We start from the raw sequence: 18,056 nt of genomic DNA, 5'->3' as shown, positions 1-18,056 counted from the left end.
TCCAACGCTCTTGCGGTGTTCAAGGCTTGATAAATTATGTTCTCCATGACGTCTTAGGGAAGTTCATGGTGGTTTACCCGTACAACATCTTGTTTATTTAGAGCCTTTCTTTATGTTTGGCATGTTTATTATTTATTTATTTACAGTTTCTTATATAGCGCAGCAGATTCTATTGCGCTTTACAATAGTAGACAGTGATAAAACAAACTGGGTAACAACAGACAGACTTGGAGGCAGGAGAGCCCTGCTGCAAGCTTACAATCTATAGGGATATAGGAGGGAAACACAAGGATAGGCACCAGTAATAGTATAGCAGTCCCACCAAGTTGAAAGTCCAGAAGGGAAGCTATATTATCCATAAGTGCCTCAGAGGGATATGCATGTAGAACTTAACTAGGATAGGCTTGCCTGAAAAGGTGAGTTTTCAGGGAACGCTTGAAAGTTCGGAGGCTATTGGAGAGTCTTATTGTGTGTGGAAGGGCATTCTATAGGATGGGAGCAGTCTGATGAAAGTCATGTAATAGTGAATGGGAGCTCTTGGTCCGTGCAGAAGAGAGACGAAGATCTTGTGCAGAGTGTAGTGGTCGAGATGGGAGATATTTTGTGATAAGTAAAGAGATATATGCTGGTGAAGTGTGGTTAATAGCTTTATTTGCGAGTAGAAGTGTTTTATATTCAATACATAGTTAAGGTAGTACCTGTATGCCAAACTGGAGAAATGTGACTTCCATGTTTTTGAGGTGTCCTTTTTAGGACACCTTGCCAAGAATGTGCCAAACAGAAGTTGTCTTGATCTCTTCCATGTGGACAGCTATTGCCTTTTGCTGTTCCAGCCAGGCCTTGGTCACACGTATCCATGGATTTTGTGGTGGACCTTCCTATCTCAGCTGGTTTTCAGGTTATCTTGGTAGTGGTTGACAGGTTCAACAAAATGGTTAATTTTATCGCCTTGTCTCATCTACTGAAGTGTTGGAAGTCCTGTTTGTTTGGAAATTTTCTGTACTTCATTAGGTGTGAAGTTAAGTCTCTACTTTGATTATCATCCTCAGTCCAATGGACAGACTTAGTGCATGAACCAGTCTCTAAAACAGTATTTGCATTGTTATGTTTCCGAGACTCAGAACAACTGCCTGGTGGATTTCGCTTATAAGAATGCTTGCCACTCTTCGATCAAGATGTCACTTTTTATGTCCGTATATGGCTATCATCCAAGAGCCAACTCCCTTAATTCCAGTGGTTTGTCTTCATTGCTTACTTCCTGTCTGAACCGTTTGGAAAAAGGTGCATCTTGCTCTGGAAGGAGCTGACTTTTGGGAGAAAAAAATTCTTACAGGTTCAGTCATCCTTGTAACTTTAACGTAGATGACAAGGTCTGATATCAGCCTGAAACCTAAGACTCAGGCAACCTTCAGGCAGACTGGGACCTAGATTCATTGGGCCTTTTCCTAAAGTCAAACACTTCAGGTTAAAGTTACAGAGATCTCTTAAAATCTGGAATACCTTTCATTGTCTTTGCTAAACTCTTATGTTGTTTCCTGGAAGTTTCCACTAAAGGTTATCAGGGAGAGGTTTCCTGTGAATGTTCTGGGTCATCAGGAATTTTTGGTGGAAAAAATTCTTGATTCCAAGGTATCCCATGGTAAACTTTTCTTCCTGGTCCACTGGAAAGAATATGGCCCGGAAGAGAGGTCCTGGGTCCTGAATAAGGATTTACACACCTCCAGGCTTAAAAGAAAGTTTTTTCAGGAGTTTCCTGACAAACCTGGGTTTAAGGGTTCCTTAACCCCTCCTCAGGGGGGAGTACTGTTAGTAATAGGACACGCCGGCTCCCGACAGTCACTAGGCAATGGGATCAGGTCGTCTCTTCTGCTCGCCTAGCAATCACACTTTCTGCTGGTGGCATCACTTCCACTTCTAGACGTCCTGGGTCAGACGTTTGCCCGGCAACCAGAGTTGCCAGGCAATTGCAGGAGATTCCACTTTCGGCAGTTGCAAAGCAGCCAGGGTGTCAAGTTTAGAGCGCCTAGGCACAGATGTAGCAATTAGGATTCTTGAGATTGGCCTGAATCGTAATTATGAGGGTTGATGGTGCTGGGAAAGGGAAGCAGGGTCAGAGGCGGAACTAGTGGCGGTGCTAGGGGGCTGCAGCTAAAATCTTGCCTAGGGCGTAGGCTAGGGCTGGCTCTGAACTGGTCCATTACAACATATATTACTATTGATCACACCATTGTGTCTAAATATCTGAGTCATAGTACGTTCATTCACTGTATGATCTAATTACTATGAAGGTTTTACTTACTTGTACATTGCCCTCCAGATAATGTCAACCACATGCCTTCAATGCATGCCATTCTGATAGATCCATCTTGGCGGTATCCAGGGCGGCAGATATATGTTGCAACCTTACCAGGGGGGTAAGTTTCATCATTCCAGTCACCTTGCAGTACTGCTTCTTCTGTTTGCGCTGGCTTTTGACAGCGATCTACAATAAAATGGTGGGGGGGATCAATTGAAGGCTTGAGTACTTAATTATACACTTTAAAGCTCAACCAATTACTTATTTGTTTAGTGTGTCTATTAATTTAATCATCAATTTTTCATGAAAATTTTAATTTCAGACACATTGAATAAAACTGCACCTACTAGTTGAGAGAGAGAGCGAGAGAGAGAATATAGCCTAGGGTTGCCCTAATAGGTAGATAAGAGCAGTGGTGTCAATAAGCCAGGGAAGGGGTATGGCCTACACCTGAGTGTCTCCTTTAAAAGGGGTGTCCCCCAAAGTTCTGGCTCTTCTGCCAGGACAGGAGTGTGATACACTCATGTAGCACTTGACTTCTGTCACATATAGTGCCAGCACTGCAGACATCCCTGTCTCCAGGAGCAGCCAGTATCTCTGGAGATGCTGGACACTCCCCAAAGTTACAAAACAGGGCCCATGTGAGACATACTCCCTTTCATAGAAACCTAGAATTTGACAGAAGATAAGAACCATTTGGCCAATCTAGTCTGCCCCTTTTTTAAACATGTTACCTCAAACCATATTTGACCCTTATTTATTTGTAATGATATCAATATGCCTATCCATACCTCCCAACAGTCCCGATTACAGCGGGACAGTCCCGATTATCAGGGCCTGTCCCGCTGTCCCTCCCGCAGTCGTCTATTCCCGTAGCCAGGGGGCTGGGGGCATGGCTAGAGGCTCACAGAGCCTCTGGGTCATGCCCCCATAGCGGCAAAATGGGAGCGTGGCCTCGCGGGAGACCCGTGAGTATAGACCACGCCTCGGAATTAGGCCATGCCCCCGGAATTTTCGAAGTGCCTCCGGCGCGCAGCAACAGTGTCCCGGCTCAAACACTTCAAAAGTTGGGAGGTATGCCTATCCCAAGCATGTTTAAATTGCTCTACTGTATTTGCCTCTATCACCTCTGATGGGAGGCTATTCCACTTATCCACTACGTTTTCTGTGAAGTAATACTTCCTCACATTTCCCCTGAATCTTCCTCCCTCTAGTTTTAGTGCATGTCCTCATGTTTTGTTGCTCCTCTTTCAGTGAAGAATGTCTTCCCCCTGTACCTTGTTAAAACCCTTGATATATTTGAAAGTTTCTATCTTGTCCCCCCTTTCCCTGCTCTGCTCTGCACAATACATAATAAGATCTTATAGTCTTTCCGAGTAAGTTATGTAATGTAGGCCATGCACCATTTTAAGGAAGAAAAAAGTGTATTTTTAAGCATTATGGCTAAAAAGAACAGGCACCTAATGGAGTGTTGTGACAAGCAGCTCCCACTGGGGGTGTCAAGTCCCCAAAAAGATACAAATAGGTAAGGAAAAAGTGGAACGCTGTATAAAGGATCAATTAGGTATTACATTTGTTGATAAAATGTTAAAATAATAATTGCAACAAGTGTTGTGAATTCAACTGCCATTATTTAGAGTGCAATTGTTTAAGTGTAGAGTTACATGCAATAAGGAGTGGTGTGCTTAGAAGGTGAATTGTGGAATTAATCTGAGGGGATTGTTTATTCTGTGTGTTTAAATTGTGGGGTTTTTCAGTATATTTCAGCAGGAGGGAGTGTTAACCTGGGTACACATCTATACAATCCCTGTTTTCCTCTACCTCCTCCCTGGCAGCCAATCACTGGGTTCCTCCTTACTGGGCAGTATTCATGGAAAGGAAAAAAAGACCTCCTCGTATATAAACGCCCCTTTCTCCTCCCTTCGGTGTCTTTTTTTCCTTTCCATGGGCAGTATAGGAGTACCCCGTGAAGGCTTAAGGTGGCCATACACATGCAGATTTATCTGCAGATCTGTCTGGTTTAAACAAAAACCTGGTTATGGATGAGAGCAAATGACAGTTGACCATTTGCTTGGAAATGCTGGAAAACTGACAAACTGTCACTCATCCAGAACCATGTTTTTGTTCCAACCAGCCAGATCTGAAGATAAATCTTACTAGTGTATGGCCAGCTTTAGAGTGCTGGTGCTATTTGGATTCCCCCGTTGTACCTGTCAGGTGCGGGGAAGGGAGAGCGCAGGCCGGCCTCCGGCGGGCATGGAGCCCGGGTGCTGGATGCCATCAAAACCGCTGAACGGCGGCATCCTCAGGCGGCGTGGGTGCGCGCGGCAGCCTGGCCTCCGTTTATCCATGGGGAAAGGAGGCGGACGTCATCGGCGGGCGCTAGCGTCATTGAGGCGCGACGCGTACGTGTGACGCGGACGTCAGTGACGCGGCAGCCGGCGTATAAGGCGGAAGTGCCTATGCGCGCGGAGGCTGTGTATTCTTTCTTGCCGGATAGTGAGAGAAAGCGCCCGGAGGATCCTTGCAGTCGGAGGCACAACCTGGGTGGAACTTTTACATAACTTCTGTGAGTAATACCGGATACCTGGATATAGCAATATTGGTATATGTCAATTGTGTTTTTTCATGGCTCACTAGGGCATGTGTTATTATAGGTCACCTCCTCTGATAGGAGTAAGTTGTCAGCATCTTATACAGTTTAGAAGCGCCCGCCGATACCATCGACGAAGATAAATGGCCTAGCACTAAGAAGTCGGGGTAAGAGCCTAATGGGACTATGTTTTTTGGCCTTAAAGGGCTGGTTTGTTTTTCTATCATGATACTCAGGGTGTCATATTATGTGCCTAGGTCCGAAGCAAGCAAGGACAGCACTAAAATTAAGCACAGGAGAGTCCACACTTCTAAGTGTGCAATGTGTGACAAAAAGCTGCCGGAAGGCTATAAAGAGGACGTTTGTGAAACCTGCAAAACCCCTCAACTGTTTTCACCTAGCCAAATGGCAGGTCTAGTGGAGATGCTGAGTACAGCACTATCTGGGAAGTTTGTTACCAAGGAGGACTTGGCCAAGCTAAGCACCAAAAGGAAGCATGCTGTGTTATCAGACTCTGAGGACTCTCAGGCTGGGCCAGCAGAAGGGCCATCTACGGGCCTACAGGATATTGATCCTGATGATGATCCGCAGGATAAGACGGATATGGACTATAACCCAGTAATGGTGGAAAACCTACTGGAGTTAATACATAAGTCATTAAAAATTGAGGATCAACAGGAGGACCTGAATCTACAGGAACTCTTGTTCCAAGATAAAAAGAAGAAGAGGAAGAAATTCCCGCTTTCAGTCTCCCTTAGGGGAATCATTGAGGAGGAGTGGAAACACCCCGATAGGAGGGTGGCGGTTCCACCTAAAATTAATCGGATGTATCCTTTTGATCAGGCTCATGTGTCAACATGGGAAGAGTTACCCAGAGTTGACGCAGCTATAGCCCGGATATCAAGGAAAACGACGCTGCCTCTTGAAGAGGCAAACGTGTTCAAGGACCCGATGGAAAGGCGCATTGAGCTGGGCCTTAGGAAGCAGCACCTAATTTCGGGGGCAGCTCTGAAACCAACTGCAGCAATGGCAGTGACATCTTGGGTCCTCAGAAGTTGGTGTCAACAACTGGAGGGGGATATGCTAGACGGCATACGGAGGTCAGACTTAATAAAGTCCATTCAGAGGACATACAGCTGGCGGTGGAGTTTCTGTGTGAGGCTTCAGTGGATGCCGTAAAACTAGCAGCCAGGTCTACGACCACGGCGGCAGTAATAAGGAGAGCTCTCTGGCTTAAACCATGGGCAGCAGATGTCCAATCAAAAAATAAGCTCATGTCTCTGCCTTTTCAAGGCAGCTACTTGTTTGGCAAACAGCTGGACGATATCATATCAAAGATATCGGGTGGAAAGTCGGTCTGGCTACTGCAGGAGAAGGCCGCAAAAAAGCCGGTATCGACCAGGCCGTTCAGATATCAAGCATAGGATTTCAAAGACGCCAGAGCGTATAGGCCAGGGAGGAGTTACAGGAGGACTCCCTGGCAATCGAGGGGTAATTTTCCTGCCCAAAGGGGCAGGGAAGGAAGATTCCCCTCAAAGAGAGAGCAGCAATGACGGCGAGCCAATTGCTGTGGGAGCCAGGTGGTTGCAGTATTACCACGCCTGGGAAGAGACTACCACAGACAAATGGGTGCTAGAAGTAATACAAACAGGATACAAGATCGAGTTTTTAAAAAAAACAGGGTCATTCTTCATAGAATCCCCCGTTCCACACAACCAAGAGGAAAGAATAGCGTTAATGACGAGCCTAGAAGAGATGCGAAGACAAAAAGTAGTGGTAAAGGTGCAGGAAGATCAGAGAGGGACAGGATGGTATTCGAGATTCTTCATAGTCAGAAAAGCGTCCGGAGGATTCCGAACCATCCTGGACCTCAGAAGGTTGAACAAGTTTGTAGAGACAAAACCATTCAAGATGGAGTCGGTGAAGTCCATACTACCAGACATCAAAAGAGGATCCTTTATGACGTCAGTAGATTTAAAGGACGCATACCTACATGTACCGATCTTTCTGGGGCACCAAAAATTCCTAAGATTCGAGGATCGAATTACCAGTTCGTAGCCCTCCCATTCGGTCTATCGACATCTCCCAGGACTTTCTCAAAAGTACTTATAGTGATAATTGCGAGGTTAAGACAGGAGGGTATCGCAATATAGCCATACCTCGACGACCTGCTGATTGTGGCAAACTCAGAGCAGGAGGCAGAACGACATACAGAAAGAGTCTTGAGGTGCCTAGAACAACACGGATGGTTGGTCAACAGGAAGAAGAGCCAACTAAAGCCAACCAAGGTGATAAAATATCTGGGGGCATTAATAGACTCGCACAAAATGAAGGTGGCATTAACGGCCGAACGAAGGACAAAAATAATAGAGAAGACGGCGGTACTAATGTCAAGGACCATAGTGTCGGCAGGACAGTGCATGGAGATACTGGGGTTAATGTCAGCAGCACTAGAGATGGTACCTTGGGCCCGCTTCCACCTAAGAAAGCTGCAAGGATGTTTCCTATCCCAGTGGAATGGGGATGGAAAAAAACTTGTCACAAAGGATATTGCTATCAAAACGGGCCAAGGAAGATCTGCAATGGTGGCAGAACAGCAACAGGTTGGCCGAAGGCAAGTCGTTCGAACAGATCAGGCAGGTAGTAATTACAACTGACGCCAGCAGTACAGGCTGGGGAGCGGTATGTGGAGCAGATACGGCTCAAGGCGAGTGGTCGGAGTACTGGAGAGAAAAGCACTCGAACCTAAGGGAAATGCGAGCAGTGGTCCTGGCATGCAAGTATTTTCAGGACAAACTCACGAATTCAGAAGTGGTCGTCCGGACGGACAATCAAGCAGTGGTCTCATACATCAATCATCAAGGGGGAACAAGGAGCCGAACAATGATGAAGGAGGTATCAGAGCTGTTGGGCTGGGCCGAACTAAGAGTAGTAAACTTGCTAGCAGTGCATCTAGCGGGAAGAGAGAATGTGATGGCAGACAGGCTAAGCAGACACATGTGCAGGCCAGGTGAATGGAAACTCAACAAAGAAGTGTTCCAGACCCTGGTGAACAGATGGGGCACACCACAGGTGGACCTCATGGCAACATCTCAGAACAACCAAGTGCCAACGTTTTTTTTCAGATTTCGGGACCCGCGAGCAGCACAGACGGATGCACTAACATCCAGATGGGACATGGAGGTAGCTTATGTGTTCCCACCAATTCCAATAATTGTCCGGGTGCTAAGGAAAATACAGAGGGAAAAAGCAAGGGTGATAGCAATACTCCCTTTCTGGCCACGCAGGGTGTGGTTTGCGAAGCTATTGCAGCTAGCAGTAGACGGCCCAGTAAGACTCCCGGACAGGGCAGACCTACTGTCTCAAGGGGGGATAAGTCAACGGCAGCCTCCATCATGGCACTTGACGGCGTGGCTGTTGAGTACGAGACATTGAGGAACAAAGGGTTCTCACGAAAGGTCATAACAACCCTACTTAGGGCTAGGAAGCAGTCAACATCGAGCGTCTACTATAAGACGTGGAAGAAATTCAGGATCTGGTGTATGGAGAACCACAGTCCACCAAAAAGTATTCCCTCAATATTAGCTTTTCTGCAAGCCGGACTAGAGAAAGGTCTGGCTACTAACTCATTGAAAGTACAAATCGCGGCATTGGGAGCCATGCTGGACATGAAAGTTGCCAACAACAAGTATGTCAAGAGGTTTGTACAAGCCGCAGGCAAGATTAGGCCAAGGATTAGGCAACCCATAGCCCCTTGGGACCTCAATTTGGTCCTGGGTGCACTCATGGAGCCTCCATTTGAGCCCTTGCAGGACATATCAGTGAAGCTACTTTCGTGGAAGGTTGCTTTCCTTGTTGCAATTACCTCCAGAAGGAGGGTCTCGGAGATACAAGCATTATGGGCGGAAGAGCCATATATGAACTTCTTTGAGGATAAGGTGGTGCTTCGCACCAATCCGCTGTTCCTTCCCAAAATAGTCTCAGATTTCCATATCAATAGAGAAATTATACTACCTTCCTTGTGCGCAAAACCAAGCAATGCAAGAGAGGAGAAACTGAATAAGCTGGACTTGGTCAGACCCCTAAAAATTTATGTGCAGCGATCAGAAACTTGGTGGAAGACAAAGAACCTGTTCGTTCTTACTGAAGGAAGTAGATAGGGCAGAGAGCCGACAAAGATACAATTGCAAGGTGGATCAAAATCTGCAGCCAAAAAGCCTATGAGGTAAAAGGGCAAACTCTTCCGCCAGGATTAAAGGCCCATTCTACCAGGGCCATCGCAACATCGTTGGCAGAGAAGGGATCTGCCTCAATAGAAGATTTATGCAAAGCAGCAGGTTGGGCCTCGGCCCACACTTTCTCCAAGCACTACAGAGTGGACGTCTGGTCCTCAGCAGATGCGAAATTTGGGAGAAAGGTGCTCAGTGCCGCGGTGGCATAAGCAAGAGGTTGTGAAGAATTTCTTTTCGTCATTTTGAGAAGACGAACAGGCGGATGCCTGACATTTTTAGTTATGGTTTGTATCCCTCCCGTGAGTATGTACTGCTGGGGCATTACCCAGTGATTGGCTGCCAGGGAGGAGGTAGAGGAAATATCAGATTTTTACCTGATAATGTGTTTTCCTCTACTCCTCCATGGCAGCATATATTCCCTACCCTATTGCTAAATGCATGATTAATGATCTGTGTTTTGCATTGAAGCTTAAGAAAATGAAGACACCGAAGGGAGGAGAAAGGGGCGTTTATATACGAGAAGGAGGTCTTTTTTTCCTTTCCATGAATACTGACCAGTAAGGAGGAACCCAGTGATTGGCTGCCATGGAGGAGTAGAGGAAAACACATTATCAGGTAAAAATCTGATATTTCTTGCGACCGTTCGACCGACCATAGCCATGTCGGACCGTCCACAAACAACAGCCGATACGCGCAGACACACCTGTACAATTTTACTTGCGACGTCCGATGTACTCCCGTCCAAACAGTCGCAAGAAAAAGATTGTACCACCGTACACACTCTCTCGATTTGGGCTTTTAACATGATATATATAAACAAAATTATCCTAATGGGCTGGGTTAAGGGCATACCAAAACAAAGAGGCGTGAGTACAGAACCTAAACAAAAGTCATCTCATTTTTTACATCAGTATTGGCTGCGACGCGCTGCTGCACTAGTGAGCCGGTGTCACTTTTCTGGCTGAAACCAGAGGCTGGTATATGTGGATCTGAATTAAATATTATAGCCAGCACTCTGTAATAGAGACATTAAAGGTTTATGGAGAACATAATAGTATAAAACAAAAATGCAGTGTCTGTCCCTAGTCACCCTGCCGGCTGCTATAAAGACGGGGAAAGCGTCTACAGTCAGCCGGCAATTATACTTTGATTGTATTACTGCAACTGTTTCACTTTTGTATGTTTCATACGTTGCTCTTATAAGCATTAAATTGAGACAGTGGGCCTTATTCTAGTTCACTCTTTCTGACAAAATCCTTCTTAAATGGACAAAACCATGTGCACTGCAGGGGGGCAGATGTAACTTGTGCACAGAGAATTAGATTTGGGTGAGTTATTTTGTTTCTGTGCAGGGTAAATACTGGCTGCTTTATTTTTACACTGCAATATAGATCTCACTTTGAAGTAAAACCCCACCCAAATCTAATTCTCTCTGCACATGTTACATCTGCCCCACCTGCAGTGCACATGGTTTTGTCCATCTAAGAAGGATTTTGACAGAAAGAGTGAACTAGAATAAGGCCCAAAGTATCAGATTGTAGAAGACAAGGGGCCTTATTCTGGTCGATGCGTACTTTCCCGAATTCTTTGGGATGGCGTTTTTTAGCCGTCTGCGCATGCGTGGGCAACGCTATGCGCATGTGCCAAGTATGGTCTCCGTACTTGTTCTCACTAATACCCTACAGAAATGTGCACCGCATTCACTCGTGAAATATGGGCGTATTCTGGGCATCATTCGGAACTACACAGGGGCGTAGTTTCAAAGTGGGCTAAACTGGGCGTAAACATGGGCGTACACGAGGGAGTGCACTAATTCTGGTAGGCGTGCATTCGGACAGCACACCGAATGCACACTAACCAAAAGGCAAGAAATATGCGGTGTCCATAAGCAAGTATTTCTTTGCGGACACCACTCGGTCATGCGCTAGGCATTCGGAACGCCCAATCAGTACGGCCGCACCTCAACCAATGTCAGCTGAACACAATACAATCCACTCCTTTACTCATTACTCCTTAATTACACTCTTCTCATTGCTTCAATTGGAACCATTGCAGCTTAAATGGACCATTACTAAACACACAAATATATGCTGCATTTTTGACACACATTTACACTGCAACCAATGGACAGAACTTCCTATCACTAATATAAATATACATGTCACTTGCACATTTACCAATAAAACCACACATTTGGGGATCAAATTATAAATTTATTACATAACGTCAAACAGAAAATGGAAAAAGCATGTTTTTGGACACATGCAACAAATTAAAAGGTACCATACCAGGAATGTACAAAAATAAATCAAAATAAAACAATGTATTATTGACATACAAAGCCACAGCAGAATCATTAGGAACACATCAGGTGGCTTCACAACAAAAGTATAGCACCAACACTACAAGTACAGCAGACAGTAATAGTAGCCGAAAGAGGGCAACAGGGGAACCAAACAAGACATTCGAACCGAGGGCAAATGTGGGTACCCTCTGCATGGGATTGGACACAGGATGCTGACACACACAGCTAAATGAAAGATTTGGGAAGACATAAGGGTGGAGATTAATGCGGACACAAGTTCATTTTCTGGCACGTTTGGGCCTGCTAGGCTCCTTGCCACGTGCAGCAGCGGCCACGGCCACAGCCACGTTGGGATGGTGGCCCAGGTGGAGCAGATGCTGGTGAAGGGGGGGATGGCGTTCCCCCTCTGCCAGCAGGGAGTGCTGGTGTTGGAAATGCACCAGAAACGGATGACAATAGGGCCCTATTGCTGGAAACTAGCTCCACCATAAGCTCATTATGGTGGAGGAGGAGGTCATTTTGGCGCAGGGCTTGATCTGCCAGCACCTGCAGGCTTGCAGCTATGGACTGCTGGGTGCCAGCCATGGCCTGCTGGGCCTCAGCAAAAGCCTGCTGGCTCCCAGCTATTGCCTGCTGGGTGCTGACAAAACCCTGCATGACCTCCTCGGTCCTACGCATCCGCTCTGATGCTTACTCTCCCTGGTGGTGAATCTACACTACACAAGTTGCTGCAGTGTAGTATAATAAGTACATTGCATTCAGAATGCACACTTGAATAAATCATGTGTGGAGGTGACAGGGTTATTGTAGTTCACCGAGCCACGGCTCAGATAGTGAAGCCGCTGCTCATGATATATAAGTGCAGGCTGTCACAACAGAAAGGAATTTGAGCTGCACAAACAGACAGGCAATAGCCCTTAAAAGGGCTAAGGATATCAAGGCACAGTTGCTAACATTTCAATATGCATTAGATAATGTGATACACACGGAACGCCAAACTGCTATAAAGATGGGGTATGCGACTACAGTCAGTTTGCCAGGGTGACTATGGACAGATACCGCAAACTGACCGTAGTCGCATACCCTGACTTTATAGCAGTTTGGCACTCCGTGTGTGTCACATTATCTAATGCACATTGAAATGTTAGAAACTGTGCCTTGATATCCTTAGCCCTTTTAAGGGCTATTGCCTGTCTGTTTATGCAGCTCAAATTCCTTTCTGTTGTGACAGCCTGCACTTATATATCATGAGCAGCGGCTTCACTATCTGAGCCGCGGCTCCGTGAACAATATTAACCCTGTCACCTCCACACATGATTTATTCAAGTGTGCGTTCTGAATGCAATGTACTTATTATACTACACTGCAGCAACTAGTGTAGTTCATAATTTGTGACTCACCCCAGTCTATTACTATATACTTACAATATCATACTGCAGCAACTAACACAGTTTAACACCTTTGAGGCACTATTATAGTGTACTATACATTCACAAATATGGGGAGAGGTGAACGCTTCTTGTGCTGTAGGAGAGATCATGCAGCTATGGAAATGCCCACATGGGCGTTCCATCTTTGGCAGTATAATCACAAGAACGGCCAGCATATCGATCGAACGTGCGTACACACTGCACTTTTGTTCCGATATGGGCCTGTTCTGTCGGATGAAAATTAAACAGCACTGAACTTTCGACCGACCGAGTATGGACGGACAAGACCGTTTTTGGCAGTTTATCGCTCGTACGGGACAGCGTACACACCTATACAATTGAACGGCCGTCCAACCCAGAACGGAAGAATGGCCTGACGATTGTATGGATGTGTACCCAGCTTAAGAGTGGTTAACTGCTCAGGTGTGTAGCTGATTAGCATCTGCAGTATAAAACAGCAGGAGGCATGTGAATTCACTGAGTTTGTGAATTCAACTGTCATTGGTTGAAGTGCAATTGTTTGGAATTAAAGCCAGGAAGGTGTTAAACCAGGGTGCAAGAGATGTTTGTCCCTGCTGTTTCTGTTTCTGTTTGTTGTTCTTTTTTCTTTGCTAGAGGCACAGGTACCTGATCTGTTAAAAGGTCTACACAGTGCACAATAGCGATCTTCACATAAAGTTGGACAGGCAATCTCGCACCAGAGAGCTTGGCCGGACACTGTGCGGAGGGTCAGACCGATTGCAGGACAGATAAGTATCGTTTAGTTTGATTACTTTAAATTACTGTTCTGTAATACTATTGTTCTGGGATTTAATACTAAGAGGTGTGATTTAGTAGCAGTTTCCTGAACTAGGTAAATAATGAGTGGGAACAAGGTTGAGAATCTCCACCAGTGTGCATCTTGTAATATGTATTTGCTGATGGACATTGGGTTCACAGGCGAATATGTCTGTACTAGATGCAAGCAGGTGATTGCTCTGGAAGCCAAGGTCAAGGATCTCTAGAGCAACACAGAGGGAGATATCTAACCTTGAGAAGAATTTGCAGCTTACCGTCAAGCGAGAAAGAGAGGATTGGTAGCTGGGTAACAGTTAGGGAGTCTAGGAGGAAAAGAAGATGGAGGAAGCGACAGGCAAGCTCTGAACTACCAAATCCTAGTAGATACGCCCGAACGGACGAAGAAACTAAGGTTGGGAGTCAGGAGCTGGGGGAGCTGGCAGGGAAGGGTTCCTCTAGCAACCAGAGGAATACCCCCTCTGGCAGGAAGGGTAATTCAGATAGTGGTGGTAGGGGATTCAATTATTAGGAAAGTTGATTGGGCAATCTCTTATTGGGACCGCGATAGGCGTACAGACAGAATATTGGAAGAGGCTGGGGAAGACCCAGCAGTCTTGGTGCATGTTGGCACCAATGACAGACAGTGGTAGATGGGATGTTGTCAAAAAATACTTTAGGGATCTAGGCAATAAATTTAAGGCGAAGACCTCTAAGGTAATAATCTCAGAAATATTGCCTGTGCCACAAGCTAGCCCAGGAAGCCTGAGGGAGATTAGGGAGGGCAACATGTAGCTCAAAGATTGGTGCAGGAGGCAGCGATTTGAGTTGATAGAAAACTTGGCGGACTTCTCGGTCAGGTGCCATCTCTTTTGCCACGATGGATTGTACCTGAACGAGGAGGTGGAATGGTGGGAAGACTTGAAGAGATTTAAATAAGGGGGTGGCAACTGCCATCCGTCGGTAACGCTACAAGTATTTTACAGATCAAAATGCATTCAAAGAGGGAAGGGAACGGGGGTGAACACACACTGCCGTGCAGTAGGTCTGCGTATGCTTCGCAAAACAAGCTTCGTAGCATATGCAGACCTACTGCACCGCAGTTTGTTTTCATCCCTTTTCCCTTCCCCCCTTGAATGCATTTTGATCTGTAAAATACTTGTAGCATTACCAACGGACGCCAGACGCCACTGGGTCCGTAGAGTTAGAGAAGCGGTGCATGACGTCTGTCACCGCGACTCTCAGACACTGTGGGCGGATGGAGGATCAGCGGCGGTAGCCGGCCTACCCTGATCTCCGTCTCCAATTGTGGCTAAGGTGACTGCAGCTGCTTCCACAAGCGGTGAAGCGCCCAGATGTCGGAGTACCATCGGCACTGGGTGCTATCACTAGCACCGTGTGTACAGCAGCAGCATACCCGGCGGCCAATTATCTGGTTACGGAAAAGCCCTATATATGTAAAAATTCAACGCCTGCACTTTTAAAAACACTGTGTCATTTATAGACATTAACGGCAAGTTGCTGAATATATATGTACTGTGACAATCAATGACACACAGACTATCTGTTAAAGTTATGGTAACGCTGCAATAAAGACATACTAACAATACTGGGGAAGGCAACACGGTGGAGTCCCACTGTGTGAGGATCTAGTATCCTTTTTATATCTACACTGTCCCTGTCTTTCATGTCTTTCATGTCTTTCATGTATTTTATGTGTGTCAATATTTCGCAACATTTATGAAGCATCTTTGAATAAAAGTTTCATTTTAATAAAACCTCTTCAGTGCACCAGACAGGGATACTCTTTCTCTCCTTTTTCCCCCTTTCTGATTACACTCAAAATATCTGAAGCTCTATTCAATTTAGACTTTAAGGGCTATGCTACTTTACATCCGAATAATGTGGGTGAGCTGCTCCGAGCCGTGCTAAGGCCTTTAATCATTCATATTTTAGCCCCTGTCAGATATCCGTATATATTTCCTTCATTACTTGGGTGGGTGGGAAGGGGAGGCTAGGTTAGATAAGCATTAGATGGGTAGCATAGGAGGGGTACAGTAGGTTATCCACTACAGGTTTTTTTTGTACAGTTTGATACACTAAAATTTTTTTTTTCTTATATACTCCTACCTATATATAACTAATTGTGCCCAAATAGCACCTTTGGGTATTTTGGCTTTTGGTTTTTATCTCCTTAATTTAGGGGTATTCCATAACTCCTGACTATATTCTATATCTCATTACTATATCTCATTACTGTTACACTATGTTGTTAATACATTGTACTGCAGCATATTATTTATGTTTAATATGTCTAACGTAGGTGGATTTCTATTTTCTGTTATGTGCAGAAACTCAATAAAAATTACTGAATTTAAAAAGAAGAAACTGATTAGGTAGAAGGGAAGGTTAAAATATGTTAAACTATCCTTAAAACCATACATAAGGGAAGACATATATGAGCGCACAATTGAGTCAGTAGAATCGGTATGGGTAGAAATCACAGGTAATAATACAGGGGCTAAAAAACTTATAGTAGGAACATGTTGTAAACCACCCAACATAAAGATACGGAAGATGAAAAAGACCTCTTGCTACAGGTGGGAAAAGCGGCTGGCTTAGGGGACATTATTATAATGGGTGACTTTAACTACCCAGAAATAAATTGGAAAGATAGGTCAAGCAGTACCGCTAAGGGAACTGTTTTATTGGATGCCCTAAATGACCACTATTTGCTTCAATTTATTGAAAGTCCAACCAGAAATAACAATATCCTGGATCTCTTGATAAGCAACAATGGGGAAATTCTTACTAACATAACCGTAAGGGAGACATTGGGGAACAGTGATCACAATATGATCACATTTGATTTAAATTTTAACAAAGGTAATTATATTGGAGCAACTAGGTCCTAACATTTCAGAAAGCAAACTTTGGTAAGTTTGAGGAGTCCTTAAAGTATAAAAACTGGAAGGAATTATTTAGAGGTATGTATATTACTAAAAGGTGGCAAACGTAGTGCTGGAGGGCACTGATAAATGTATTCCTAGGGTAAATAAAAGAACAAATATCAAAAAGAACAGCAAAGTCAAATTTGAAATAGCAATAAAAAGGAGGGCATTGAAAGCGTTTAAACAAGATGGAACACCCGAATCATTTGCCGCATATAAAGAATGTAATAAGAAATGTAAAAATACAATCAAGATGGCTAAATTAGAGACTGAGCGTAAAATAGTCGCATGATAGCAAATCTAATCTCAAAAAATTCTAGTTATATAAATGGGAAACGGTTAACAAAGGAAAATATTGGCCCACTAAAAATGATCAAGGTACCCTGGTAATAGAAGGAAAACAGAAAGTGGAATTATTCTGAACTTGTTTAGTTTCTCGGCGGCAGATAAATCGTATGCGATTGCATGTGAATGCATCGTATGCGATGCGATGGGATGGGATTTTGTACCTGTTCATAACCCCACTATCCACTATGCATGGAGTTGATTCTATATAGTGTTGCGAGCGTAGCGAGCCGCCGAGCCCGAAGCGCGGCGAGCGTAGCGAGCCCCGCAAGGGGATGCAGATTACTTTACATGTATTCCGCATCCCCTTGCGGAGCTCGCTGCGCTCGGCACGGAATACATGTAAAGTAATCTGCGTCCCCTCACAACGCATCAGGGGATGCGTAGTGGACAGTGGGGTTATGAACTGGTACAAAATCAAATCGCATCCGATCAAATCGCATCCGATCGCATGCAATATATCTACCGCCGTGTAGCTAAACAAGTATCAATTATTCAATACATTTTTGCTTCAGTATTTACAAGGGAAGAATCTTCAGAAGATCTCCCACAGATTAAATGCGTACTGCAGAATTCAAACAAGCAACGGCACTCATCGGACTTTGAAAAAAAAGTGTATTTAAGGCAGTGGTTCCCAAACTGTGTGCCGTGGCTCCCTGGGGTGCCTCGGGACACTTTCAGGGGTGCCGCGGGTTGGTGGTCCAAGACCAATTCAAATTATTTATGATCAATTATTTATGGACAAAACCAGTGCTGGTGGCTGCCAATCATAAAATATATGTACAATCAGAAGCAAATCCTGCCCTTTAAACCATAACTGAACCTAAGAAGCACATATAAACACAATCTACTTAATTTTATATATATTTTTTGGCGCCTAGGGGTGCCGTGGAAAAATTCTGATACTCTAGGGTGCCGTGATTCGAAAAAGATTGGGAACCCCTGATTTAAGGCATTACATAAATGCAAGATTCTTGCATTCATGTAATGCCTACAAGTGCCACTGCTTTGAATTCTGCAGTATACTGTATATCTTGCAAGACTCTACCTTCTTCCTCTTACATGGAAATGTTAAACATCCTAGCATCTGATGTGTGACCCTGTGCATGTATACAGTTTCACATTTCACA

At 44.8% G+C, this 18,056-nt stretch overlaps 1 protein-coding gene across 5 annotated transcripts in view; it reads right to left on the bottom strand.

The window, feature by feature from the left end:
- LOC146026277 (complement factor H-like) overlaps positions 1 to 18,056 on the bottom strand; it is a 960,333-nt gene that overhangs the window by 932,276 nt on the left and 10,001 nt on the right. For 4 of the 5 annotated variants that reach the window (XR_014454407.1, XR_014454408.1, XM_083156811.1 and 1 more), the window contains exon 2: positions 2,300 to 2,482. The exons of the other annotated variant lie outside the window; for it this stretch is intronic. Coding sequence is in view for 2 of the 4 variants with exons in the window: in XM_083156811.1 (XP_083012937.1) it covers positions 2,300 to 2,482 (183 nt within the window). In the remaining 2 variants the exon portion in view is untranslated. The remainder of the gene's footprint in view (positions 1 to 2,299; positions 2,483 to 18,056) is intronic. 5 annotated transcript variants of the gene reach the window in all.

This window comes from Crinia signifera, chromosome 8 (assembly GCF_055691185.1).
Source record: "Crinia signifera chromosome 8, ASM5569118v1, whole genome shotgun sequence".
Taxonomy (NCBI): domain Eukaryota; kingdom Metazoa; phylum Chordata; class Amphibia; order Anura; family Myobatrachidae; genus Crinia; species Crinia signifera.
This window is presented reverse-complemented; position numbering and strand designations above follow the sequence as displayed.